We start from the raw sequence: 27,009 nt of genomic DNA, 5'->3' as shown, positions 1-27,009 counted from the left end.
TGTACATCTTTCTTGTGCATGTCTCCAAAACCTCATCCAGCTGAAGGCAAAGAATACCTTTGATCCAACAAGTCCAGGTGGAAGATGCTGCATTTGAATTGGGGCGATCCCAAGCACGAGTATAGACTGGGAGAACTGCAGCCCTGTGAGAAGGACTTGGTGGTGCTGGTGGGCAAGAGGCTGGCCATGAGCTGTCAGTGTGCACTCCCAGCCCAGAAAGCCAAAGGTGTCCTGGGCTGCATCCAGAGCAGCGTGGGCAGCAGGGCCAGGGAGGGGATTCTGCCCCTCTGCTCTGCTCTGCTCAGACCCCACCTGCAGGGCTGCAGCAGCTCTGGGGTCCCAGCACAGGGAGGATGGGGACCTGTGGGAGCAAATCCAGAGTGGGGCACACCAGGGTGTTTAGAGGGGTGGAGAACCTCTCCTAAGACAGGCTGAGGGAGCTGGGATTGTTCAACCTGCAGAAGGCTCCAGGGAAAGCTTGTAGCACCTTCCAGTACCTACAGGGGGATTACAAAAAAGAGGAAGAGTGATGGGCAGATAGCAATAGGGCAAGGGAGGATGCTTTTAAACTACAGAGGACAGATTTAGATTAGATGTTAGGAAGGAATTCTTCCCTGTGAGGGCGGTGAGGTACTGGCACGGGTTGCCCAGAGAAGCTGTGGATGCCCCACGACTGGAGGTGCCCAAGGCCAGGTCTGAGGGGGCTCTGAGCGCGCGCCTCCCGCGGGAGCTGTCCCCACCCGCGAGCGGAGCCGCACCGCCACCTTCCCTCAGGGCCCTCCCAAGCCCCGCCCAGCGGCGGCCGCGCGGAGGGCGCGCGGCCCCTTGCATCACGGGCTGCGCGCGCGGTCATTGGCCGGAGCGGCCGCTGCCCCGCCCCCCGCGCCCGGGCGCGGATGTCGCGGCGCTGTGCGCCCTTGTCGTTCGAAACTCGGCCCAAGATGGCGGCGGCGGCCGGGAGCGCGGCCGAAGCAGCGGCGGCGGCCAGGCTGGAGGGGGCGGAGGGAGAGGAGGAGGAGACGGCGGCCGCGGCGGCGGAGGACGAGGAGGACGGGGAGAAAGACGGCGGCGGGGCGGGCAAAGCGGCGGGTGCTGCGGCAGCAGTTGGGGAGGCTGGCGGCGGCGAGAGCGAGGAGGACGAGGAGGAGGGGGAGAATGTGTTCGAGGTGGAGAAGATCCTTGACGTGAAGAACGAGGGGGTGAGTGCGCGGGTCTTTTACCCTGAGCGAGGAGCACGTGAAAAGAGTAATCACGTTACAATTGCAAAGTTAACCGTGCTATGCACAGTTGTGCAGGGAGGCTTTTTGTCCCTTGTTCCAGATTCAGTCTCTTCCGCCAAAGATAAGGCTTCACTAAGTTATTGGGTTTTGTCTGCATTGTTAAACTGCTCTTGGCTCTTAGGGCTGAACTGCGGTAGTATTTTGATGTGTAATGTTTTAGTGCAGAGATGGGCAGGGTCGAATATCACAGAACTTAGAGGTGTTTTCAAGGTAACATGCCAGGGACCGTGTTCACATATGGAAAACGGGGGAAAACCTCCTAAATAAGAGAGTCTTCTCCTAATTGAAATAATAAACTCTAGTGATCTTGCATTGTTTACACTGAAATACCAGAGTTTCATTTGTTTCTTTGAAAGCAACCTAAACTGGTTGAAGTTCTTGAAAATTTTTCCTAAACCTCAAGTAGAAAAAATAATTAACACTTATTTTTTTATGATTTTGTACCTGAAAGATTTTTATTTTAACTAATTTATGTTTTTTGTTTTAATCTTCAGTCAAGTACATGACATTATAAAATTCTGTCAAATCCATGAAAAAGATCAGTCTTGAAGGCTTTAGGCTGGAGAACCTTAAGATCAGCATTTTCTTCGATATTTGTGATGTTATTAAATTGCACCTTAGCTGAAATATGTTCATGTCTTAAGAATATGTTATGCTTTCAGGGTATACAGTATTTATAGCTTTGCCTGTATGAAGTTGTTCAGCATAAGTCATGCTTGAAAACAAGAGGATTCCTTTTTTCTTTTCTTTTCTTTGCACCCATCCCCAAATGATGGCACCTGAAATTTGTAGGTTTAGGTGGTCGTGGTGTGAGACATACCATTAAAGAGTACAGCAATACATCAAGTACCATCTCCTAAAAGTGTTGTTGGCACCTGCTGGTAAGAGGGTGTCTCCTTTCCATCCCCCTCCAAGCAGCCTGTTGTGCAGCAGGTTCTGAGTTTCCAGGCTGGGTCAGTGCAATGAGCTTCAGCATGTGGGTGTACCCAGCACACCTTGGATTGTGGCTTTGTGGCATGAGCTCCAAATGCATCAGGTGCCCTCTCAGTTGCTCTGCAGCAGGTCCTGTGCCCACGGGCTCCACAAGTGCAGGGCGAGGCAGGAACTCGTTCTCAGGTGTAACTTCCCAAATGGCTGGGAAGAGCCGTGTGTCACCACAGAGTGAGTCAGCCACTGTCCAGCGTGGCATGAGGCCGGGCGGGGTGTTCTGTGTCACAGAACAGAAGTGTCACAGCTGGAGAGCCCTGCACAGCTCTTCCCACACACAGTACTGGTGTTACTGGGCCTGGCAGTAGTGGTAGGATGAGAAACAGCACTCCTGGGTTTGGCCTGAGGAGTTAGAACTGTGGATAAATAAAACATTAATGTGTCCTACTCAAGAGAAAAGCAGTGAAAGTTTGGAAATGTGGTCTGTCCATGTATCAATAAAGCCTTTTTTACTGCATCTCTGTTATACTAAAACAATAGGCTCTGGTGCAAATTATTCCCCAGTGGAAGCGGGAAATTTTAACTCTGCGGTTTAATGACATGGTGGTACCCCATGTTGGTTCTGTCTCATCACTGGTTCTCACAGAAGCTGGAGCAGTTTAAAAATGCTTGGAAGCATTCTAAGTGATAAGAGGAAAAGAACAACCCAATATTATAGTCAAAGAGTGTTGATAGGTGAGTGTAAGTTTGTGTTTCTTAAGTGTGAGAATCAGTCTTCTGCCTTCACCTGAATTTTGTATCACTCTCCTAAGCTGCATTTTTCTGTCACTCTCCATATATGGGATGTAGTCGTTCAACAGCCAAATGGTTTTGCGTTTGCATTTAGACTTTATTTTATGCAGCTTTCTCAATTAATGAGAAAAAGGACTTGTAGCTTATTTGGTACCTGAGTTACAAGGATGTACCTAACTGCAGCTAGCAGAAGTCCTGCCTCTGAAAGGGAATAATCCTGTGCCACCAGGCAGGTGGGAGTCCAGCTGCCTAGGACACGGATTTGCAGGAAAGGGAGTCCCCACAGACAAGTAAGATGAACATGAGTCAGCAGTTCTTGCAGCAAAGAAGGCCAGAAGCATCCAAGAGTGTAGCCAGAAGATCAAAAGATGCTTCAGTCCCTCTTCTCAGAGTGCTGAGAAGCGCTGAGTGCTGTGTGAAGTTCTGAGCTCCCCAGGACAGAAGAGACATGTACATACTGGAGAGGAGGGTGATGAAAACAGTTAGGAAGCTGAGAGCTGGATTTGCTTTGTCATAAGAAGAGAAGAATCAGGGAAAATCAAAGTAGTATCTATATCTAGCAGGAGGATGTAGAGAGGACAGAATCAGATCCTTCTTGGGGGTGCACAGGGTAAGGATGAGACAGAGAATGGACACAACCTGGAAGACAGGGAAACCTGCATGGATACACTGTCTGGGCAGATATCTGATGTAAGTGGTCCTGCTTTGAGAGGGCATTTTACTTGTTAGTTCTGGAGAGTTCTTATAGCCTAACACACTCTGTTATGACTGTAATGAGAAAGTTATGTTCTGAAGAAGTTGTTGCTTATTTTGTCAGTAATGCCAATAGAAGAGAGGAAGGAAGAAATACGATTTTTAAAACTTAATTCCTAAATGAAGAGAGATGAATTAAGCTAAATTTTAAGAGAAACGTTAAACTAAGGTGTTTGAATATAGGCTGTTTATTTATTTAGATGTTTGTGAGGCAAAATACAGAAGATTGTAAATAGAGTTGGCTGCTGAAGTTCAGTGGCATGTGTATACACTTGGTTAAAGGTTAATTATGCTCAGGCAGATTTATGCATAGACATTTAACCGTAAGTGCCAAATGGCAGTTCTTCTGAAGATTCTCCTGGCTTGGTTAGCATTGTAAGGTCTGTTAGAGCATTATCAGTCTATGTTTGAAAGCAAGAGGTACTATTTTGCCTCTGTAAAGGTGCTTTCCTTAGCACATTTGCTGAAAAAATTAATTTTTTAATGGTGAAGGACTTTGTAATTTAGTACAAGAGACTAGATAGAGACTCCAAGGTGCAATTTTATCCCTCAGTGAAGTTCAATACTGTTGAAACAATTGGTCTCAGATTTTTGTATTAATCTGTCAAAATCTTTGTAACTAAGTCCACTGAGATGCACACACTATGATTTTTGTCTAGGTTTAACTTGATCTCATTGCTGGTTTTTTTTCCTAATTGTTGGTATTTCAGTTCATCAAAAATAGAATTGATTACAAATGTAGCATAAATTATAAATTCCAATATGAAACTTGGTGAATGGTATTAATTAGTTAGAAGTCTTTAGGGCTTATATCAAGTAATTCAGCAAAGAGAAAGCAATCAAGCTTGAATTTTTTATGGAAGAAGTATTAAAACTTTAAAAAATAGTTTCATAAGTGTCAGAAAACCCATTTTGATGAACTGACTGGGAATTTATGATATGTACATTTGTAGCCCTGGTTCTGAACAAATGTTATATACTGCAAGTATTTTGGATAAAACTATTCCAACTACAGAAATACTGATTTTTATACACACATAATTGTGTATCCACTGACATCCTCAAGAACTGACTAGCTGATGCAATACTATGCTATATTGTATTAAATATTGTGTGTTCTTCTTGCAGGGTAAAACTCTCTATAAAGTCCGGTGGAAAGGATACACATCTGATGATGATACCTGGGAACCAGAGTTTCACTTAAAAGCCTGCAAAGAAGTGCTTCTTGAATTCAGAAAAAAGATTGTGGATAATAAGCCTAAACCTGTTAAAAAAGACATACAGGTGTGTTTCAACTTTCAGTGTCATACACTGGAGACATAATCCCTATCTAGACTCTACTAATGAGAGGAGGGGAGAAGGGAAGGCATTTGAAATGTGGAATTAAGAAGACTTAAGGAACCTCACCTAAAACTGCTTTGTTTCTTGTGAAACTTAATATTGTTGCCGTTGTCTGGTAGGGACTTCTTTGCTGAGAAGTTTGCTTGTAGACTAAATCCATCTAAACTTCAGTTCCATTTCTAATGGGACTATGTAAGTAATGTATGGTCATTTTAGTTTGTTTTTGACAACATAAATAACCCCCTTCCCCTACCCACATGCATACTGTCACTGAAGCTGAGCACACTGTTCCAACCACCCTCCTGCTTTCTGTAGATCAATGAGTTTTAACATGTAATCATTAAATTTAGTAAGAGAGGAATACAAAAAGATTAGATGCCAGAGGGCATAATACAGCTTTTTCTTTTCTTAACTGCTCAGTCAGTTTGAAAAATTAGTGATCCTTTGAAAAGGATCCTCTTTGAAAACTGGTACTCTGCTTCTGGGGAACCTGTAGGTAAATCCTACAAAATCAGATAAATTATTTTTGATGTAAAACAGTTCAGATTCAGTTCTGTTCTGAAATCTGGTTGTTGGATGTGTAATTGGTTTACTTGAATTGTTCTTGTATTGATTCTCATCCAAGCAATTAGTAATGCGATTTAGGTAAGTAAGATAGAATTGTATTGTCACATTCTGCAATTTGGCAATGAGGAATGATCTTGGCAGGGATCAAAAGATTAAAGTGCTTAAAAATTTACTTTTCCCAAGCACAACCACTACCATTTTTTTATACTTTCATCTAAAGTGATAGTTTATTGGGGAAGGAAAAACGTTTTTTTCTTTGCCTTTTAGAAACTATCTCTAAATGATGATATATTTGAAGCAGAGTCTGACAGTGACTGGCAAAGTGAAACAAAAGATGATGTTTCACCAAAGAAGAAAAAGAAGAAGTCAAAAGAGGGAGAAGATAAAAGTTCAGATGACCTGAAGAAGAAAAAATCTAAGTCTGCAAAACTCAAGGAAAAACCCAGAACAGAATGTGAGAACTCCTCAGATACTTTGGTTTTAGATTCAAAGGCAAAAAAAAGGGCTTCAGAAACTAAGGAAGATTCAAAGGACCCAAAGAAGCAAAGGAAAGAAGATACTAAAGAAATCAAGAAAAAGAAAGGAGAAGTTAAAGATTCAAAAATAAAATCTAAAGAAGATTCTAAAGAAAATAAACAATCACAGAAGGAGAAGCATGGAGAGGTTCAGTTTGAATCAGAATCAAGCACTGTAGATTACTCAGTTTATCAAGGAACTGATAATGAAAATTCAAACATAAATTCTGAAAATAAAGACGAGAAACAAAAGGTAGTAAGTGAAGAAGAGAGATTGGAACAAGAAATTGATGAAAAAGATGCCATTACTGATAAATATCTTGATGGCTCAGCTAGTAATGAGGATGACAGTATTGATACTAGGGCTAAAAGAAAGAAGAAAAAAATTCAGAATGTAGAAGACTGCAGAGAAGAAGGTGGAAAAGTAGAAATTCAGGATACTCATTTAGAGAAGAAGAGCACACACAAAAAACAAACAGGTCAAGAAAAAGTACCAGGAGAGCTGGAGAAAGTGTCACCTGTTCCTTCCCCAGTGCAGAAGGGTTTGAAATTGAGCTCTGCTGAAAGGGTGTGCAAGCCCACTGATTCTCCTGAGGAGGTGAGCATGGTAGGGTGGGGGCTGGGGTGTAAAATCAGTCATTTTGAGGTACAGATACCTCAAATCACAACTGTTCATGATGGCAAAGAGAAAAGTACAAATTGGAAAGGTATTGAGATGCATGAACTTAAAGAAACAACCACTGTGCAATGTATAACAGAGACTAGGAAATTTCTGGATTCTGAACACTCTAAAGGGAGGAATTCTTTAGGAGAGGAGAGCATATTTAAGGATAAATTTCTCCCATATACTATGGCGTCTTAGAATGAAAATTCCTGTTCTTGCAAGGTATCCTGTTGTTTTTGCTGTCTGAGACATTGGCCATTCTATTAGGGCTTACGGGTGGTTGCATCTGCCTGAGAACTGGAATGATGAAATCACTTCTGAAGCTCTGGTGTCCAAGATAATTGTGTAGTAGGCTTGTCTTGTTAGAATTCCTGGTGTGCTTACAGCAAATGCTTAGTTTCATGACATGGTTTCATATTAAATAGAAATAGAAATGCTGTGCCTGTTGTAAGAAATGAGCTAAGCAAATACCAGGATATTTATTTTTCCTTATTTAATACAGTAGGGTTTTAAGAAAAGCAGTATTGTAAAGGCAAAAGAAAAAAAATATGACAAAAATAAAGGTTTATTGTAATGTTCTGGGAATGTAATTTCAGATGCTTCAGCCTGTTGTAATACAGTTAGCAGTTCATAAAACATTGAGCAGCCATGTTGTGATTTACCAGGATTGCAGCCTGTTACACACCTTGATACTTGGTAGACTATATCCCACGTCTGAGACTGTGGGAGATGACAGAGACAGGAGTGTGACAAGCACACAGTGAGTCCATGCAGGGACAGCCGAAGTTTATTGTTGGGTGCCCCCTTTTATAGGGGCGTCACATTTCCCACACTACAAACGCGATTGGTTGAGAGTCTTAGCTCTGCCCAGCTCCCTGGCCAATGATGCGGGTGTGTCTGTGGTTCAGAGGGATTGGCTGCAGTCCCTGTTCAGGTTTGAATCTGACCAATCAGTAACATGCATAGGGACTGGTTCTGTTCTGTAACAAACTAGGTGCCTTGAGTTAAGCCAAATTACCTGTGCAGCTATAGACCAGCTGTAGCTGTCACAGGTCCCCCTTTCTGTTTTAAAATTGCAAGGTGTTCTCTGTCATCCCTCTGCAAGGACCCTTTGCAGATAAAATGAGAGGACAGCATGATGACACGTACGATTCTACCTAATTGGACAAGCTTAGCCTCTTCCAGCCAGTGATGCATCCCACATATCATTGAAGATGTTATGTTCATTCCCAGGAGCTGTCAGGTGGGATTACCAACAATACGACCTTCCAAATTGGCATGCCACAGGTTTATTATTAGGAAGTTACAAACAACTTCATTCAGGAAACATTTCAACTTTTAAAACCATGGGAAAAGGCACCAACAAGGAAAACAATCTGGTTTAGTTCAGGTCTCCGACTCACATCCTTAAATATATAAAATCCTGAATTCCTCATCTTCAAATATATAAAATGTGCATGTCCTTAAATAAATTCCTTAAATAAATTTGTCACCTTAGATGTCCCAGATTTCCATGTATCAGTTGCACAAGTTGTCTTAACTCACTGCTTCACAACATCTGCTGGAGCTTCATCAGGAAGATGTCTCTGGTCCTGAGCAGGATGTAGGGCAGGGCAGACACAATTGGCAAGTATCTATTGTGTTCTGGTTTCTATGGAAACACAAGCATACCCCCATCCTCATGTAATAAGATCCCACGGACCTTCCCACTTATTAGTCATAATATCTTACCAGTATTTTAGGTTTTGGTGACTGGGCATCATCAGATTACTGCTGTGATAGAAAATTATTTAAGATGACTGGATTCTGGGATTGTTCTGGTACTGTTAAGTGATTCAAGGTATAAACAGCTTTTGCTACACTGCTCTGTGGGGTCTCATCACACATTCCTCCTTTTTTGTTTTTCTGAAATGCACTTTAAAGTGCCATATGCTCTTTCTATGTTGGCTTGTCCCATTGCTAATCAGGGAATACCAGTGTGGTGTGACACACCCCAGAGTTATAGGAAGTATCTGTTTTTATGTAATGTATATGTAGGTCCATTATTTCTTTTGATGTTATAAGAGATACCCAAAGCAGCAAAGGCAAATTGCCAATGTATGATGGCATCCCAACCTTTTTCTCTCAAGTGTACTGATGCCCATATAGATGAGGAATAAGTATCGATTGACACATGCACATATTTTAAACATCCAAATTCAGGAATGTGTGTAACATCAGTCTGCCAGATTTGTAAAGCTTTTAAACCACAGGGACTAACTCCCATCTGTAGCGCAGCAGTGTGGCCCTGGCAATCAGCACAGGTATTGACTATATTAACGAGCCTCTGTAATTAATTGAAGTGACATGGTCCTTCATTACCCAAATACTTTACTTATAGTTCAAGGCTATAGTGTTTGTGAGAATAGAGACAAGAATAGGAAAGGTCTTTGGAATTCTGTTCTATTTACCATTTGTATAAAAATCCTATGACCTTGACCATGAATAAATCAACAGCAAAGTGGGTTTGCTTGTGGCTCTTCAGGTAGCATTCTCAGTAAGTTGTTTCTGTGCTTTTCTTGGGTTTGTGCTCCATAGAAGGTCATGCTCCAAGGTACCAGGAAAGTATGGAAGGCATTCTGCTCTTAGCTTCTTTTGAGTGTAGAAGGCTTAATCAGTGTTTTCTGTAACCGGTTAGTTGTTCTCTGGAGCAGTGTGGACTTGCATGGCAGGGTTTGGTGGAGAGGTCTGCAGGGTTTTTTTTTTTGTTCACTAAATTATCGGCCCAAGTAGATGATAGCTTTCAAAGAAAATCACCTATATTTCAGGTACCTGTCTTTGTTTATGTAACTCTGCTTTATAAAACACCAACCATGTCAATTTATAATACAATATTTTCTTTTCGGGGTCAGTTTCCATGCTGAACCGTTGCTTCCATTTAATTTGCCTCCAAAAATAAATGTGTATGTTGTGCATCTGATCAGCATTAGAAATCTGGAATAGAATTCAGGATTACTGATTTTAACAGCCCCAGTGTAGCAAAAATCTGCTAGTCCCTTTAGTAAGTTATGGATTTCCTCTTAAATATCAAGCATCTGGCAGGATTAGCAGCTGCTTGTGTTAGCATTAATCACATCAGTGATCAAAAGCTGAGGTTTGTGGAGGGAAGTGAGGCAGTGAGGAAAGCAATTAAATGTCTCAGCTTTGTTAATACATGATGATACACCAAATTAATCTGGTTTAATTAAGGTTTTTGCTATGTCAGATGGTAGCATAAATATGAATTACTGTGAAGATTTCTTTTGGGGCAGTTTTTCCAGAAAGACAGTGCTACTCCCTGTGCCAGGTTAGTATCAGAGACTGATACAAAGCCATGTCTTGTCCAGCCTACTCTGCAATGAATTTGCTGAGTGAAGAGAGAAGATTACAGGAGAAGAAAGGCTAACTTTGCTAGAGACAGTTGAATTCCATTTTGGCAAATTTGATTATATATTTGTATCTACAATAAGGTTTTTTTCTGTGATATTAGATACTGCTAAGCTCAGACTTCTGCAGGAATATCTTGAGTTTGGGTGGATTTTGCTGAGTGTCTGTTTTTCACAAATAACTCTTGCCGTAACATTCTGTCTGTGTGAATTGGAAAGCTTGGAATCTTTTGTGTCCAACTGTCAAGTTTTCTCAGTTGAGGTTCAAGTCAATGCTATCAGAATGCTTCAAATGCAGTGCGACAAAATTGTTAAATGTTCTCAAATAATTGCATTCTGTTCAGGTTCACTATTTGGAACAAATGAAAAGTTCATAATTTTGAATTTCCTTCTAAGTGCTGGTTTTATCTTATCTGCAGTTCTTCTGTAAAGCAATTTGAATGGCTGGGATGCAGTAAAACTATGAATTGAAGTTACTATGTTCAGGAAATAATACCCCTACTGTTAGGGAAGAAGCCTTCACAGACTTAACTCCTAACTCACCTGTTTAATTCTTAGGAATGTCTACAAGACTGTTGCATACTGTTCAGTGGTATTAATTGTAAATATACTTGATTGTTGGAGTGGTGAAAGGAGTTTGTTTTCCATTTTTTCTCTACCACTGAAATTTGATCTTTGTTTTCAATTATAGGAAAGAGAAGTAAAGAAAACCGAAATTAAAGAAAAATCTCAAAAAAAAGAGTCTGAAAAAGAAGAAAAAGTCAGAAAAGAACAGAAGGTTCTAAAAAGTAAGTGCTAACTTCTTGAAACAGAGAAGGGAATGACCCTTCAGGGCATTCTCTTCTTATTTCTATAAGGCCAGATGTTCTGTAGTTTTGTAACACCCACAGCCCAGAAATAAAGAATTCTGTTTTTATTTTAGGAAGCAAAAGTATTCTGTTTAACAGCTTTGGTAATACGTGCTTCAGGCGAATGTTAATATATGCTTCATATAGAGGCCTCTGACATTTTTGTAGACAAGTCAAGATTTTGCCCTTTTTCATTTGACAACTGTGCTTCTGTTGTCTAAAAAATAAAAAAATAAAAGATTACTGTTACATGTAACAGTAATATTTTATTTTTTTATTTTTTAGAGGAATTCATCCAACCATTGACTATTTTCAGAAGTGTTATGGCAATATTATGCATATATATTTTTTATATTTAGAAAAACTAATAGGGGTTCCCATCAGACTAACATCTTGCCTCCTGCTTCAGCCAGAGATGCTTTATATCATACAGCCCTGGATGATACACAGTGAAAAATGTCTAGGTTCTGTTTCTACTCCTAATAGTATAATGGATTATTAGTGTTACTGCTCTTGATCTCAGAAAAACTCTAGACTACTTTTTTCAGGACAAATTCTTTCACTAGAGAAGCACCTTTTTCTGAAAGTGGCATAGATGCTTACAGTGCTTAGGAAAAGTAGTAAGAAGCAGAATTATTAGTGATTGTTTCTGTGCAGCACTTGTCCTTTGTCTGGTCATCACAGATACTGAACCATATTTTAGAAATAGTAATTAATGCACAATTTTAAACTGCATTTCTTAAAAGGAAGATGGTACCATGTTGAAAGCAGTCAGAACTCAGACTTACCAGGGTAGGTGGAGGTGGATTAGCTCTCTCTGACTTTTGTCTTATGTTCAGCTTGCTCTGTGCTCCAATTCTTACAGAAAGATAACAGATCTTTTCTAAATGGATGCTCGTCGTTTTCTTAAATTTTTTTATGTAATAGTCTTTAGTGGCTCAAGTAGTCATTCTTGGTAACTGTCTCAATATTCTAGGCTTTAAGGTCATCATAAGTGCATCTGAGTTGTTTAATGTAGCTTCAGAAGGAAAAAAAAAGTAAATATGAGAATAGCTGCAAAAGAGAAGAATCTTTGCTCACCTTTGCTAGAATATAAATTCATAAAAGAGTTAAAAGGGCAAGGTATATAAGGAAAGGAGAAATATAAGAGATGAAGCAGACACAGGGACTTGCATTGCTGCAGAAGGGGATTGAGAAGTACTGGGTGTGAGTCATATGGAGAGCACTGGTAGATGAGATTTTCTGTAATCCTGCTTGCATCTCTAGTGCTCCAGTTCTTGTCTGCAGGAGGTTGAAATGAAGTTTTCTTTTGAAGCTCACTGATACCTTTTCAGTGTATTTTCAGTGCTTCTGCTACTACAGTGATGGAGTGTTCACCTTCCCATAATCACTCAGCCTTATTTGTTATAACAAATTAACAGTTTCTTTCAAATAAAAGTGTTTTATGTTTGTTTGTAATGTAGCCTTGCTGCTGAGAACCATTTTATGCTGACTGCCAGAGTTTATTTGAATGAAAAATAGCAGTAGCTGTTTGTTAAGCTGCTGACCATAGAAGCAAGGGCAAACATTCATTAACTTGAAAATTTACAATTTGCTACTTATTTTACTTTTTTTTTTTCTTTCACAAAATTAAATACATGCTAGATGGCAAGCAGCAAGTTCTGAGTTTGGGTATGGACATGCAGTTAGAATGGTTGACACTAGAAGAATTCCAGAAGCATCTTGATGGAGAAGATGAGAATCATGTACCAACAGAGCCAATATCAAGTAGTGAGTATTTTCAGGGAAGGAGGTCTATTTCTTAGCTTGCATTTCAAAGGGAAATACCTTATAACAGCATTGAATTTATTTTCTAGCTCTCTTGAGAGATGCTGTTAAAAGTGGAGACTACATGACAGTGAAAATGGCGCTTTCTTCGAATGAGGACTATAATTTGGATCAAGAGGTAATTTTTGTACAATAGAAGTATTGGAAGACAGTAGGGGGGAAGAATACAAATTTTGATTTGTATGAAAAGCTTTCCCCTCTCGGGTTTTAGCAGATTTCCATCTCACCTGGGTAAAAAAGCACAAGCTGTCAAAAAGGAGTACAGACTTGGAAGTTTCAGTATTTTTATCCATTTCTTCCAAGAAAAAATGAAGTTTGATAGAACCATCCCAGTAGCTTTCCACCCAAACTGCCCACTGTATTTAACTGACTAAATGTGGAACTTTGCATGCTATTAGGAATTATAACCACCAGGTCAAGTGGCTGAACTATGTAAAACATTGTACATGAGAAATAAAACTTAAAAAACCCAAAAACCTGAAAGTTGATACACTGGTACCATTTCACTTCATAATTAGTTTTTTGCCAGTTTGTCATCAGCTGTGTTCTTAATGGGTTTACTTTCCAGGATCTATTTTCCTGTTGAATAGTATTGTAGTTCCATTTTTGAGTTTTAAAATCTCCAATACTGCTATTTTCACTGGTGATCCTGTGTAGTTCCATTATGTAGCATTTTGAGAACTCCACATTATGCTAAGACTTCGCAGTCTTTTGTAAGAGATGTCATAGGGAAGATGCCAAATGAACTACCGAGGCCATCATGTGTTCTGTGAATTGTAAGGTGTGGTGAAAAACACAGGAATGAGTGAGGAGACTGGCTGGTCACAAAGTGCTTTGTACTTACACTCTGATAAAAATCAAAAAGCAATGCTGTGGGAGCTGACTTGAGCCATAGTGTTCTTTCTCCAGGGGTGCTGACTTCTATTTCCCACAGTCTAACTGTCTTCCCCACTCTCAAATACCTTACAGCCTTTCTTCCTGGTTCGTTCTGGTTTTCTTGCTCCATTTTCTGGTCCTCAGAACTGCAATGGATTTTGCAGATTACAGAGCTCAGAGTGTGAGACCTGCAGGCCAGAGAAGTAGGAGGTGATAGTTTGCTGGTATCTGGCAGCCACATATGTGTGAAGTCTTCTGACAGGGAGGGAAATATTTGTGAAACGTGTTGATGCACTTGAAATTTTTATCTTCCAGCTTTGATTTATCTTGAAGTATTTCTTCATTATTATTTTTTAATGGCAATGATTCTTGTTCCAGGACTCAAGTGGAATGACCCTGGTAATGCTTGCTGCTGCTGGAGGGCACGATGACCTTCTGCGGGTGCTGATCAGGAAAGGAGCTAAAGTTAATGGGAGACAGAAAAATGGAACAACTGCATTGATACATGCAGCTGAAAAGGTTGGCTTGGTTATTGTGGATTTGTGGTTCTGGGCACTTTTACTTACATTTAAAGGTGGTGCACAATTTTTTACCTTTGGGTATGATGCCTAAAAAGTGGTAATCAAGATACAGCAGAGTGACCTTAAATGCATAACTTCAGCAGCTGTGGTTATTGTGGTGTAAGTAAGTTCTGGTCACAAACCCTGCCCTGAACAGAGAATATCATAGGAGGAAAAGTGGAGGCAGAGGGTATTGCTGAATTTTTTGTCTGAGAGCTTAACTCCTGGTGCTAGAATTGCTTGCTATGATGTCTGGCTACACAATATCCAAACTGGAGACACTTAGAAAGAAAATCTCTGATTAAATAGGATTTGGTATTTTTAAGCAATTGGGCAATGGACACAGTGGCAAGCTCTTCCCAAACTAAGAGCAGCTAAAGCAGTAAGTTAGAGCAAGTCAGGGTTTCATGGGTGCACTCTTCTGTTCAGGTTGGTCCCTGTGCTTTCCCATGTACAGTAGATAGAAAGCCAGAAGGGAGACTCACTCCAGTTTGGTGGCAGATGCAAATACACTGCTTCCTTCCTGTGATGTTTATTATTGCAAGATTTAGAAAAAAAAGTAAGAATTGTAAATAATTTGGGCTATCTACTTGCCTAAGTCTGAACTGCTCTTTATTAGCCATGAGAGAGAACAATGTTAACTGTGCCATGACTCATGTTTTGAATTGTATGGATGAATTTTAAGTAAACAACATTTTATATTCTGAAACAAAATCAGAATATTTTTTAGCTACTTGTGTTGTGTTTTTTTTCCCCAGAATTTTCTAACAACAGTAGCTATTCTTCTGGAAGCTGGAGCATATGTGAACATGCAGCAGAGCAGTGGTGAAACTGCCTTAATGAAGGTAAATTCTGTGTTTGTCCTACATGGTTTAATAGGACTACTTTTGCCAAACTAATAAAACATAGAAATGTATTTGTAGAATTGATTTCAGAAACATGTACTATATTTGAAATAAAAGTACTATTCATGGTTACTCTAAGCAGAGTTTTAATCCATTTCTTTAATGTACTGTAATATCTAAACAAGAAACACAGATGCCTTCAGCATGCAGTGCTAAATGTGGCTCATCATCCTCTTCTGTCGTTTGAAGAAATGCAGATGTGGTCTTCCAGCTGAGATAATCAGATTTTCAGCAGGAGGAGAAAAATTCCCAAAAGGAAAATCTAGCCTATTTACAGTCTGATTCCCAGTGCCTGTTCTGCACCATTACTCCCACAGGCACAAAGGAATTTCTTTTTTTTATGGGAAAATTCTAATACTCTTAAAACAGTCTGTGCTTTAAATATTTTTTTTCTTTATGTGGATGAATTTTACCAAAGTTTCCCTTTGCATAAACTTGCTGAATTTATATGTAAGCTGTTTGTGTAGTTTGTTTGCCGTATTACAAAAGCTTTCCTGCCCAGACAATGTGGTATTGTTTCTGTTCTGCACTCTTTGAGGCTTAACAAGTGTGGGGATTTTGCATTTTCTCCGACAACAGCAACTCACTTGTGGTTTCCTCAGCCAGTTCAGTCCAAAATCTCTTCATAATTTGGCCACTTCCATGAACCTCAGTCTTGACCTGCATTGTTTTTAAACATTTTAAACATTGTTTTCTGTTAGTCTTTGATGCACAGCAATACAAACCAATTAGCAGCCTACAGTGCCTTATTCCAGGTGGTTTTTTTGTAATGCAGATACAAAGAATAGGATCTTCATTTCCAGTAACTTTCTGGGACAGTGTTTGCCTTCTGTGGATAAATCTATTAATGTGTTTATCAACTCACTCTTATTTAACCTTAGGAGTTTGATCATTTTTTTTTTAAGGAGAGGAAAAAAAATCTGAGCACTCAATTCCTTTCTGTCAGGTAGTGTGAGATTTTTCTGTGTTTTTTGATTTGAGGAAGGCAGGTGGGTTGTCCTATTTATGGAAGATGATAGACTGAAGGCACAGATCAAAGTTCAGAGCAGAGATGAATTTCAGAAGCTGTCTTCTGAAAGCTCTTAAAAAGATAAAAATGTTGTGTCTCTTGTGGCTTTCCCTAATTTATATGAGTAAAATGTTTGAAAACAAGTGACCAAGAGCATGCATTTGCTTTCTTCAAAGTAAAACTTTTTTTAGATTTTCCTGTGCTTTTTTTAAGTCTGTGGTTGATGTGCCCTGAAATTCTTGCTGTAAGTAATAGTGAACAGTCTTGAACATTTATGCAGAGGATAAAACTGATTGTCTGACACAGCTACATACCAGTCTGGGACAAATTCTGTAAATTTACTGCATACCCAGAATACCATTTTAAACTGAGATGCATAGAAAAACAGGCACTTGAAAATGTTACTTTAATAATTTCCAAATAGTTCTATAGAAACATATTTACTCAGGTAACAATTGCAATAAAATTTACAGTTACTGAACTCCAGCAGAGTGCATGTTTTCACAGAACTTTTGGGGTTTGCTTTATTTTTTATTTTTTTTTTCTTAATTATGTCTGCTTGGTAATCCTGAGTGTTCTGCTTCTGTAGGATTGGGTCTGTGGTATTGCCTGGATAAAGATGAAGTATTTATGGAGCGTGTTCCTGAGTTTCAAGTTGTGGTACCATTCACAGAGCAAATAGTTGAATTTCTGAATTGTAACTAATTTTGGATTTTAATTCACTTCTGCAGTTCTGCTTACTCTCACGTTATGCTCTATTCTAACGGGTTTGTCATTGTTTTCTGTCCTTCCACCTTTTCCCTTTCTGTACAGGCTTGTAAAAGAGGGAATTCTGATATAGTTCGGCTCATGATTGAAAGTGGAGCAGACTGCAACATTTTGTCCAAGCATCAGAACAGTGCCATGCATTTTGCTAAACAGTGCAATAACATAACGGTGTACGAGCAGCTCAGGAACCACTTGGAAAAGTGAGTAAACTGTACTTGGAAGTTTGTTCTGCTGAAGTTTTCAGTGCTAGGCATGTCATAATTCTGGTTTAAGTCAAGGAAAAGTGTCAGGAAAGAAAACAGATCTGATTTGGGCAGAAAGCTAACTAATAAATCATGTGAAGTTAGAATTTTGTGAGCTAGCATAATTGGCATACACTTGCTCAAGCTCTAAGTAAAAGCATGGAAAGGAGAAAAAGGTAATTCCTAGAAAGATTCCTTTAACTTAAGATACAGCAATTATGAAAACTTAGAAGTGTATAAGCACTGGACCATTGAATGTAAGCTCTTACTAGGGCATGCTAAATAAAGTACCTTGCTAGAAAGCATAGGAAAAAAAATCAAACAAAAGAACACCAAGCAGAAACACCATAAAAAATCTGTGCAGGTGGTTGTGGTGTTGTTGGACCTTTAAACGTCAGCTATGAGCTGAAAGTGCCAGGGATAAAACTTTCATGCCAGTAGATGATGGAAATCATCATCATCATGCAGAAGGACTGAGGACCAGTGCAGTGTATGTGACATGTAAAGTGTTGATGTCATATGGTCATGTAAAAATATACTGAGCTAAACTGAGGCAAACATACTGAGAAGGAGCAAGCTCTTGAAATACCCATTTGGAGAAATACTGTAGTTAAAGTATATGGGCAGAAAATTATAACCTGCAATCTCTAAACTTGGGGAACACTCAGGGAGGATCTCAGGGCTTCTGCAGCAGGTGAGATTTTGCCATGAATGCATAGTTAGTGCTGGAAGAATACTGTCTCAGTGCAAGATTTTTTTTCTTGTTTCATGATGATTTAGTCCTAGTGATTTATCTATGTAATCTAAGAAAATCTCTCAAGTAGTTTGTAATCCAAATTTACTCTCTTCTAGTGCACAGAAAGCCCTGGCTGTTTTCTGTGTCCTATCTCTTGCGTTTCCCATCAGCTGACTTAAGTCTGTCTTTACAGACACTGCCTTGTAATGGTCAATTTGTATCAATCAAAAAACACATAAAGTGACAGGGTAAAGGGAATGGAGTCAAGTTGTTCTTAGTGGTTCCCAGTGACTGGACAAGGGGTAGTGGCCACAAACTGGAATACGGGAGGCTACCTCTGAGCATTGGGAAGTACATTTTTCCTGTTGAGGGTGATGCAGCACTGGCACAAGCTGCTCAGAGTGGTTGTCAGGTCCCTCAAAACCTTCTAAAGATATCTGGACATTGTGAGGTTTCTGTCAGCCCACTTGTCAAGCCTGTCAGGGTCTCTTGTGGATGACAGAAATATACCAGAAGCTGTCAGCCACTCCTCCCAGTTTAGTCTCATCTGCCAAAGTGCTACGGGTTCACTGCACCATCCTTTGGGTCATTAATGAAGATGTTAAACAGGACCAGACCCAGTATTGATCTCAGGGATGCAACAGTAGTGCTGGTTTCCAGCTAGATTTTGTGCTACTGATTTTTACTGAAGTAATGTGTTTGGATCCAGTTTCATACCAGGAGGATAGTATTGTGATGCCACTGTTTTTAGTGCCCTGTAAAGTTTGTCTGAGATATTGTAGATCACTATATCAAACTTCAGTCCTGAGTAGATGAACACTCTAAGGAATATTTTTCTCTTGTAGAATGCTAAAAGGAAAAGTGCTAAAAGTATAAAAGCTAATAATTATTTTTCAGAAACTGGAAACCTGCTGAAGTGATCAGGGTAGCTGAAGTGGGTGAATGGAATATGCCAATTCTTGCCTAGGGAAGCAAATCATGACTTGCTAGTTAAGGTTTTGAAGGCAACAGCAAACATGCAGATAAGTGATCTCTGGTGTCTGCTGTTTTGCTGTAGTGAGACTTTGTCACTCATTCACTATTTGACGCCTTTCCAGTTTCTTTGCTATTTGACATCTGCTACCTTCAGTTTTGGCTAATCTAAATAATGAGTTTTTGAAGATCTTGACCATATAATTTTGCCAGTGAAGTGGCAATTGAAATTAAATATTGATGATTGCAAAGTGATGTGTGGGGGTATCACTGTGCTGATGTGAACTATACAGGGAGTAACACAGCTCTTGCTAATTCAGGAAGTTTTTAAACTCCCTGCCTGAAAATACCAGTTTAGTATTTTTTGTCAGTCATAAAGGAGGACAATATAGTAGTAGTGAAGCTGAAAATAAAATTATTAAAAGGTCAAAATGTAAAATCAGGAAACAGCAACAGAAAATTACACAAAGCCATGAGACAGGTTCTGCAGGCCATCTTGCTAAATGATCTAGTGATAGGTTTGAAGTGAAGAATTTTTTGCACAACAAAACTGAATCATGCATTGTTGCAGAATGCTGTGGTCAAAAATACATGGGATTTTAGAAGGGATTAAGTAGATCTAAGGAGATGTGATTTGGCTGCAGTTTCTAGTTTTGGATGGCTCTTAATCAGATTTCTGGAAAATAGGACAGTGTAGCGAAAAAGGACATCTGTTTAATTTCTCATATTTAATGTGGCTTTGTCAAGCATCTGGAGAATAGGCTACATGGGCTTTGGGGCTTGCTTAGACATGGTTCTTGTGGTTTCTTTCCAATGAAACATTGAAGTTTTAGATTCTGCAGAGGATAGTCTCAGTTAGTAGGGTAATAGCTTAAAAAGCTACAAATCTGCCAGAGGTGGGACCTCTGCTGTGCTAAAGCATTTAAAACCCATTTCTGGTAAAACAGTTTTCTGAAGAGGATTACTGAGTAATCTGCCTGCAAAGGTGCCAGACACCGGCGGGTGTCTCTCTTTGAAGGCTGGACTGCCACTCCCCCTGCCTCCCTAACCTCCAAAAAAACCAAACAAAACCCTCACTTTGTCTATTTCACTGATAGAATGGCTACTTTTTCATTGTTTTATTCATAGAGTTTAACTAAGAACTGCATTTTTCCAGTAGTATTGCCAGTAAAATTATACAGGGATATACTTTTCTATTTTTACTTGTAGGCAGATTGATAATTCAGTCAGGCTGGGAAAGTGGGGATGTCTGTTTAGCTACCATGTATATATTGCTGTTTCTGGAATATCGTTCTGTATATAAAGCCTTCAAAATATGTGGCTAGTTAGATTCTTTTATTTTTTTAATCTACTGTAGTGAATTTGTATTCACATTTTATTTTTTTGGACCCATTAGCTGAATTTCACAAACACGCTGCTGATAAAATACTTTATTAATGAAGTATTGGAACCTGTGGTTCACGTATGCATAAATGCTAGTGAGGAAGGCATTCACCCCTGAAAATCAGGAATCTAAAAAGGTGATCTGGAATCCTTTTTGTGTATGTGTGTGTCAGCTCTCACCAAGCCTCTGTCTGGTAAAATAAGTCACTGTGTGAAGCACAGGCCTAACTCATTTGGTTCTTTCAGGCTCTCAAAAGTAGCAGAAGATACTATCAGGGCTTATTTTGAAGATCGCCTTGCTTTGCTGGAGCCAGTGTTCCCACTTGCGTGTCATCGTCTCTGCGAAGGGCCAGACTTTTCTTTGGATTTTAACTATAAACCTCCACAAAATGTGCCAGAAGGTAGGGAGGGGTTTGTTGTTGTGGTGGGGGTTTTGTTTGTTTAAAAAAGGTAGAACAGTATGTTTAAATTATCTCCTATGCAAAAATATTTTTGTATGATTTTGCAGTACATCACATTAAGACTGCTCTGATTATGGAACATAGAGAGAGCAATTATATTTTGATGTATTATGGGTATGGATTGTGTGTATTTTTTTTGAGACTTTTTTTAATTGCCATGTATAGAGTGTGAACTTCTTTCTGTTCATGGGTAACATTAGCTCAGTGACAGGCATTTTAGGAAAGGAGTGCTTTACCTTTACCTTAGAATTAATGATTCAGGAAAATCTAGGCTTACTAGATTACTAGAGATCTTGTAGTGGATCCTTTCATTTCAATGGACAGTAGGTCACATGCTGAAAGCTTGGCATGTAGTCCCAGCAGTGCCCTGAGTGCAGTCTAGAAATACTAGGAAAACGAAGTAGCTGCAGTCAACTATGTTTTGCCCACAAAACCTATGAAAAAACTGGGAATCAAACTCCCAAGGTATTTGGGAATGTTTCTTTATTCTTCCAGGAATTCAGATACTATTCTGTGCTGCTTGGCTTAGCTAAGTCATTTTTGATGAGTATATCAGGGAAATATCTACTGATACTGATTTTTTTTTAAAGTGATAAATCATTGTGACTATTAGAATCCACTTGAACTCAGATTGAAAGTGGGCATGTCTGCTCAGTTTCCTGGTTGTTCAGAGTTGTTGGGTAAGTCTTCCAGTTCTTGATTATAGATATACTATCTTACAGAATTAAGAAACTTCATGTAAGTTTATGTATTAAAATGAAGCATTTGTGGGTAAGTCAAGTTGCTGCTTATTGAATTTCAGTGGAGTTCATAAAGATCTATAATTAACTGGGCTCAGTTTTCTGTTCTCTTGACTAGACCCAAACCACACTAAATTCCATAATTCTCTTTGAGTAAACCTGAAACCACAGAAGTGAGCTGTGCTGAGGATTGCTGTTTCCATTTTGCATTCCTTTCTAATAGCCACATAAAATTATTTCTGCTGTGAAAAGTCCTTAACTTGGTGATCAAGCCAGTTGTTTTCTGGATCCACTGACTTGGGAAATGGGATTTTTGCTTGTTGGTTTGTTATTATACACCATATAATGTTTTTTTATCTGTATGTATTTGCACCTGTCTTCAAAGGTCCAGTGTATGCAGTTCTAGATAATGAATCTCATTTAAAATTCATGTAACTGAATTGTCTTCCCTTTCAGGATCTGGAATTCTTCTCTTTATTTTCCATTCAAATTTCATTGGGAAAGATGTTCTTGCTCGGCTCTGTGGACCATGCAGTGTACAAGCTGTGATTTTAAATGACAAATTCCAGCTCCCTGTATTTTTGGTAAATCTTTTCATATAACTGATTGACTGTAAAACTACTTCATAAAGTCTTTGTAGAGCAGCCTGGGTAATTTCAGTGCCGTAATTTGAATTTAAAGTATTGTGATGGAGCATACTTTTTACCATGATTAGGTTTTTCTAAAATGAAACTTAATTTTCTTTGGATACGGAGAGAACTATAAAGTTTGCTTGTACTATATTCCATAAAAATTTATGACTTAAATGTCAGGGACATAGTGCTGGACAACCTGATCCTAGGTGGCCCTGCTTGAGCATGGGGTTGGATTAGATGCCCTGGAGAGGTCTGCTCTAGCCTCCAACCTTCTGTGATTCTGGGACTGAGGCTTCTCCTCTAATTGACCAAGCCTCTCAGATTCTTGACCCAAGTAAGTTCTTAAATGTTTTCTTAAAAACCTACCTCAAAGTTCTAATAATTTCTGGGGTTTCTTTTTTAATGTATTAAATGCATCACACTGCACAATTTTGAAGTCCTCTTGTTTTCTCAGTGGTTGCCTCTAAGGTTCATACACAATGCTCTTCCAAAAAAAGCATAGTGACAATGTTGTGTTCTATTAGTCCTCTTACATAACTCTTTCAGCCATAAACTACCATTAACTTTGTCCATTTTCTTTTTCCTTGTAGGATAGTCACTTTATTTATTCCTTCAGCCCTACTGCAGGCCTTAACAAGCTTTTCATACGGTTGGCAGAATCTCCTACTGCCAAGGTACAAAATGTCCTCAAAATTAAATGTGTGTGTTCATTTGTTGTACAGTAACTCTTCCATACTCTGAATGCCTCTAGCTGTATGTTGCAATTAAATGTATATAAAATTAAGGATTTTCCTCTGTCTCATCATCCCCGTTTCCTACATCCTGTGACATTGCCAGAACTTGGGAACATTGCCAAGGGTTAGTTCTGTTATTATAATGGAAACCTTTGTTTGCTTTTACAGGTAAAGCTGCTCATAAGGGCTTACAGAGTGCAGCTGCAGTGACCTCTGAGCATGACGAGTGGACTGACACTTTCTTGGATATACTTCTGATTCCTCTGTTCAGAGACTGACAAAGCAGTTTGGAACTTTTTGGCACCACACTCTGAAGTCTCAGTTCCCAGCTTGCTGCCACTCGTTGGCAGTCACAGGAAGAGTGTGTTGGAGAGCAGTTGAATAGGCTGCACTGGTGGGACAGGGTTATCAGCATTTTTTACTTTGTACAGATGTAGATGTAAGTATTTGTGCCAATACATATAATTCTGTTTTTCTTTAACTTGTGGAGTCCAGACTGCATATTTCAGCTTTTCCACAATGTGGAATCGTGCATATAAGAACTATTTAAGGTAATTACATGAAATGTCTTTTTTAAAGATCTTCATTTGTAAACTAAAGTTTTCTACTTACTCTAATGTTTCTCTGTGAAATGCAGAACTGTCATATTATTGGAGCCATGGGCAGAAATTACACTTTAAAATTACTGCATTAGGTTTAACTTTTAAATTGCTGAGGGCTGTGTTCTGGTTTAAAACTGCTCCTGTTCTTGTCTCTCAATTAGAGTTATGCTTAGTGATTCCCTTTGAACTAACAGAGTTCAGTCTGCAGGCATGAACAAAGACATCTGAACAGGCTCAGTTCACAGAAGGTTGCAGTCAGGTTCCCAGGTAAATCACTGGTTAAACCTGCTTTGGTATTAGAGAAGCAACCGCTAGTTTTACAAACATCTTAACTTTTGAGGTCTTAGGTGACATCTGGAAAAACAAACACAAGCTGAAAATAGCAAACCAGAAAGCTTGTAACTACCTTCAGTGTCCAGGCAGTGCTTTTTTGTAGACAAGAAGATACATAGAGAATTTCAGATGTCCTCAGCCTGACAGATGGCAGAACATGTGTTGTCCTTTACTTCAGAAATTCAGTTCCTCAGTACAAAAAGCTGCTATCTTTTTATTTTATTATTATTATATTATTATTATTTTATTTAAATTACTCATCAGATGACAGCAGTTTTGAAATGGTCCTGTGCTGTAAAATAGAAATGTAATACTTCTGCATGGAGTATAGAATATTTTTCTTTGTAAATTAACCAACATCTTGAAAGGTAGGAAAAACCAAACCAGATCGTGCCTTTGCTGTTCTAGTTGTCATGTGTAGTTTACATGCCACTATGTGCCTATATTATTAGCAAAACTATTGTGCATAAATTCTTGATGATTTTGACTGCTCACCATCAAAATGGTGCAGCTGTATGAAGCTGGAGCTGTTCTTTTAAGAACTGTGATTTTTTTAAGATAGAGTTTAAATAACTGGTTTTTAATTTTTGGTTCTTGAAGTTTAAATTTTTCATATTTAAGAGATGCCAAATGAGTAACAAAGGACACCAATTTTGTGGAATATCACATTAAGCTATATAAAACTAGAACAGCAGCATGACATACAAATACTCATTTCTGTTTTGATTTACAATAGTTGCTTATGGTTTTGCACAGTATTGATGAAATCTTAACAAATTTGGGTTTTGAAAAGACTTTATACCTCCACCTCTCTGAAATATGTTAGATACCTCACTTTGCTAAGTGTGAACACCTGAGATGCATGAAAAGCACTGGCTGAGAATCAGGTATGTCGCTGCCAGCACTTGGGACTTTGTGTAGCTGAAATTCTAGTCAGTGTGCATAACCCTGGATGATGCATAAGGAAAAGGGGACGCTCGTGTTTCCTTACGCTGGAGTGCCAGGTTTCATCTACGTGGCTGCCCCTCGCAGTTACTGGGACACAGGACGTGTGGCAACACAGTGTGTGGGACAAGCTCTGTACAGCACCTGCCATAGGAAATGCTGGAGCTGCTCCAGGTGGGGATAAAAGGTGTTCTGAACAAATGTCTAAGTGATAGAGATGCTATTTAGAAACTGTTGTACAGTCTAACCTAAAAATGTCTAGTAATGCTCCAAGAGTTGACAGAGCAAGTAGTTTGTCAAAGCTGTTGATTTGGAGGGTTTTTCCAGATGTTTATCATCTTGAGGCACTTGGGAGAAGGGGAGGAGTTCTACAGAACGTGGGAATGAAGATCTGGGTTTCATGATGCTTTTATTAGGGATGGATATTTTGCAGTCATCTTTCTCTTTTAGTTGGTAATATAAATTCAGGATCCCTATTGAAGATGCATAAGTGTATGGAAAGCTGTTTGAAGCTGGGTTTTGTCTGTTTTTATTGTATGGCTTTTATCCAATTGCTGAAAAAGGTTTGGTGGACAAAGGATGAAGAGAAAGTAGCTACAATAAAAAGCAATTCTTTAGGCAATGTGGAGAAATACCTGTGAAATACTTGCTCCGTTTCTTCTTGCTGCCACCAGCAAGGGCTGCAGCTGCAGTCCCCATGAACTGCAGTGGTAGCAAATGGTTCTGAATGCTCAGGGTCCTTACCTTCACTGCTCCAGCACCAAGCTGTTCGTACAAAAGTACGAACAGTACTGCTGTTCGTACGAAAGTACGAACAGTACTGCTGTTCGTGCTTTCTTACACAGGTGCTGAAGGTTGGTGGGTGATGCAGCTGATCATGCCATAGGTCTTCTGTGCTTTCTGCACCCATTCACAAAAACAATATGGGTTTTGATCAGACTGCATTTAAGAAAGCTGTTCCAATATGGGGAACTGACAGCACAGCATTCTGATGCCATCTTAGGCAGCCAGGACTGCTCCAAGTGCACAGGAGCTGTCTCAAAATGTTCCGCTTGTCAGTCTCTGCTGTAATTCTGTTACTACCATGTGCCTTTCCATACAGTACTGGAAAACAGCTGCTGTAACATGTCTTTCCTCGGGAAAAGATGGGTGGCTGCCCAGGGTCATGGGAGCAGTGACGACCCTGCAGGATGCATTCCTGTAGCAGTGTGGTTAGTTTTGCTGGAATCCATAATGGAGTCATGTCTCTTAAGAAGACAAGAGGACTATATAAAAAGACCATGTGTTTCTAAGCTACTGCAGCATGGGCATGCACTGCAAGCCCATCATTGATTCCCAACACTTCAAAATTCTTGGTTTTCAGTGTCCCATGTAAACAAGGAAAATATTTTTCACCTCCTGAATGTCTCTTAAAATGTTTGAGTGAGGGACAATGACAAGTTTGGAAAAAACTACCTGAAGAAGATACCACACACTAGAAATATGAGTAGAACTGACACAGCAGGAAAAATAAAGATTTAAAAGGGTCTCTCAAATCTCAGATACATCAAATATAGCAGCCAGCAGGAAGGGGCTAGGCAGATGGTTCTTTTTCAAGTCACCTGTTTTTCCACAGCGAAGTCTTACATGTCATGCATGGTAGCTACAACTGAATCTTTTTCCAAGAATGCCTGTAATTATTTCCTACATAATCTGAAGTGTAAGGAACTCCTCTGATCAGTTACTGGTGGCACTGGTGCAGTTAAAATAGAGGGGTCAGACCTTCCCATTGTCTCCCTCCTCTGCTGTGCCTGTTGCTCTTAATGGAAGGCACGGCTCTGCTGTTGAGACAACCCAAACCATGTGTATGGAAATTGAAGAGAGGGAGATGAGGGCCTGCTCCAAAACTGAATTCATTGCAACTATGTGGGCATGGACCACCAGAGCTTGAAGGGACAGGATTACCCATGTGGTGACATCTTGATCTGTAGCACAGACTGCCACTTTCTGATGAGAACTCTTGCACCCTGGAGCTGTTACTTGTACAAACTTTCCCTAGCCAAGAACAGAGATGAATTTGGGAAGAAAGCCCTGTTAGGCCTGGTACAGCAGCTGCCTTATACTGAATACAACCCTCCAGTGGGGGAGGGGGAAAGGTGCCGTGCTGACAGAGTTTTTCTAAAAAAGGCTTTATGAAGTTGGGTGAGACAA

At 39.6% G+C, this 27,009-nt stretch overlaps 1 protein-coding gene across 4 annotated transcripts; it reads left to right on the top strand.

Moving 5' to 3' along the window:
* Positions 1 to 895: 895 nt before the first annotated feature.
* On the top strand, positions 896 to 25,453 carry MPHOSPH8 (M-phase phosphoprotein 8). 4 transcript variants are annotated; one of them, XR_004498134.1, is made up of 13 exons: positions 896 to 1,199; positions 4,881 to 5,036; positions 5,928 to 6,773; positions 10,935 to 11,031; positions 12,736 to 12,861; positions 12,948 to 13,036; positions 14,173 to 14,313; positions 15,113 to 15,199; positions 17,082 to 17,236; positions 20,616 to 20,770; positions 22,027 to 22,154; positions 22,383 to 22,539; positions 22,796 to 22,879. XR_004498134.1 is itself a non-coding variant. In XM_015640587.3 (13 exons), exons 1-13 carry the CDS (start codon positions 897 to 899, stop codon positions 23,147 to 23,149), a joined length of 2,409 nt encoding a protein of 802 aa, XP_015496073.1. In that variant the 5' UTR covers position 896; the 3' UTR covers positions 23,150 to 25,453. The 4 variants fall into 4 exon arrangements, 2 of the variants coding, with proteins under 2 accessions (XP_015496073.1, XP_033371612.1); XM_015640587.3 differs by lacking the exon at positions 22,383 to 22,539 and adding an exon at positions 23,108 to 25,453; XR_004498136.1 differs by lacking the exons at positions 22,383 to 22,539; positions 22,796 to 22,879 and adding an exon at positions 21,421 to 21,510 and having other exon boundaries at positions 22,027 to 22,115.
* The last annotated feature ends 1,556 nt before the right edge of the window (positions 25,454 to 27,009 follow it).

The sequence above is a fragment of the Parus major genome, chromosome 1 (assembly GCF_001522545.3).
Source record: "Parus major isolate Abel chromosome 1, Parus_major1.1, whole genome shotgun sequence".
Classification (NCBI taxonomy): domain Eukaryota; kingdom Metazoa; phylum Chordata; class Aves; order Passeriformes; family Paridae; genus Parus; species Parus major.
This window is presented reverse-complemented; position numbering and strand designations above follow the sequence as displayed.

Bases quoted from the DNA above. Each gene is read 5' to 3' on its own strand.
- MPHOSPH8 (XM_015640587.3), top strand. From the start codon at position 897: ATGTCGCGGCGCTGTGCGCCCTTGTCGTTCGAAACTCGGCCCAAGATG. The intron at 6,774-10,934 runs GTGAGCATGGTA...TTTCAATTATAG, and splicing joins CCACTGATTCTCCTGAGGAG to GAAAGAGAAGTAAAGAAAAC. The intron at 14,314-15,112 runs GTTGGCTTGGTT...TTTTTTCCCCAG, and splicing joins TGATACATGCAGCTGAAAAG to AATTTTCTAACAACAGTAGC.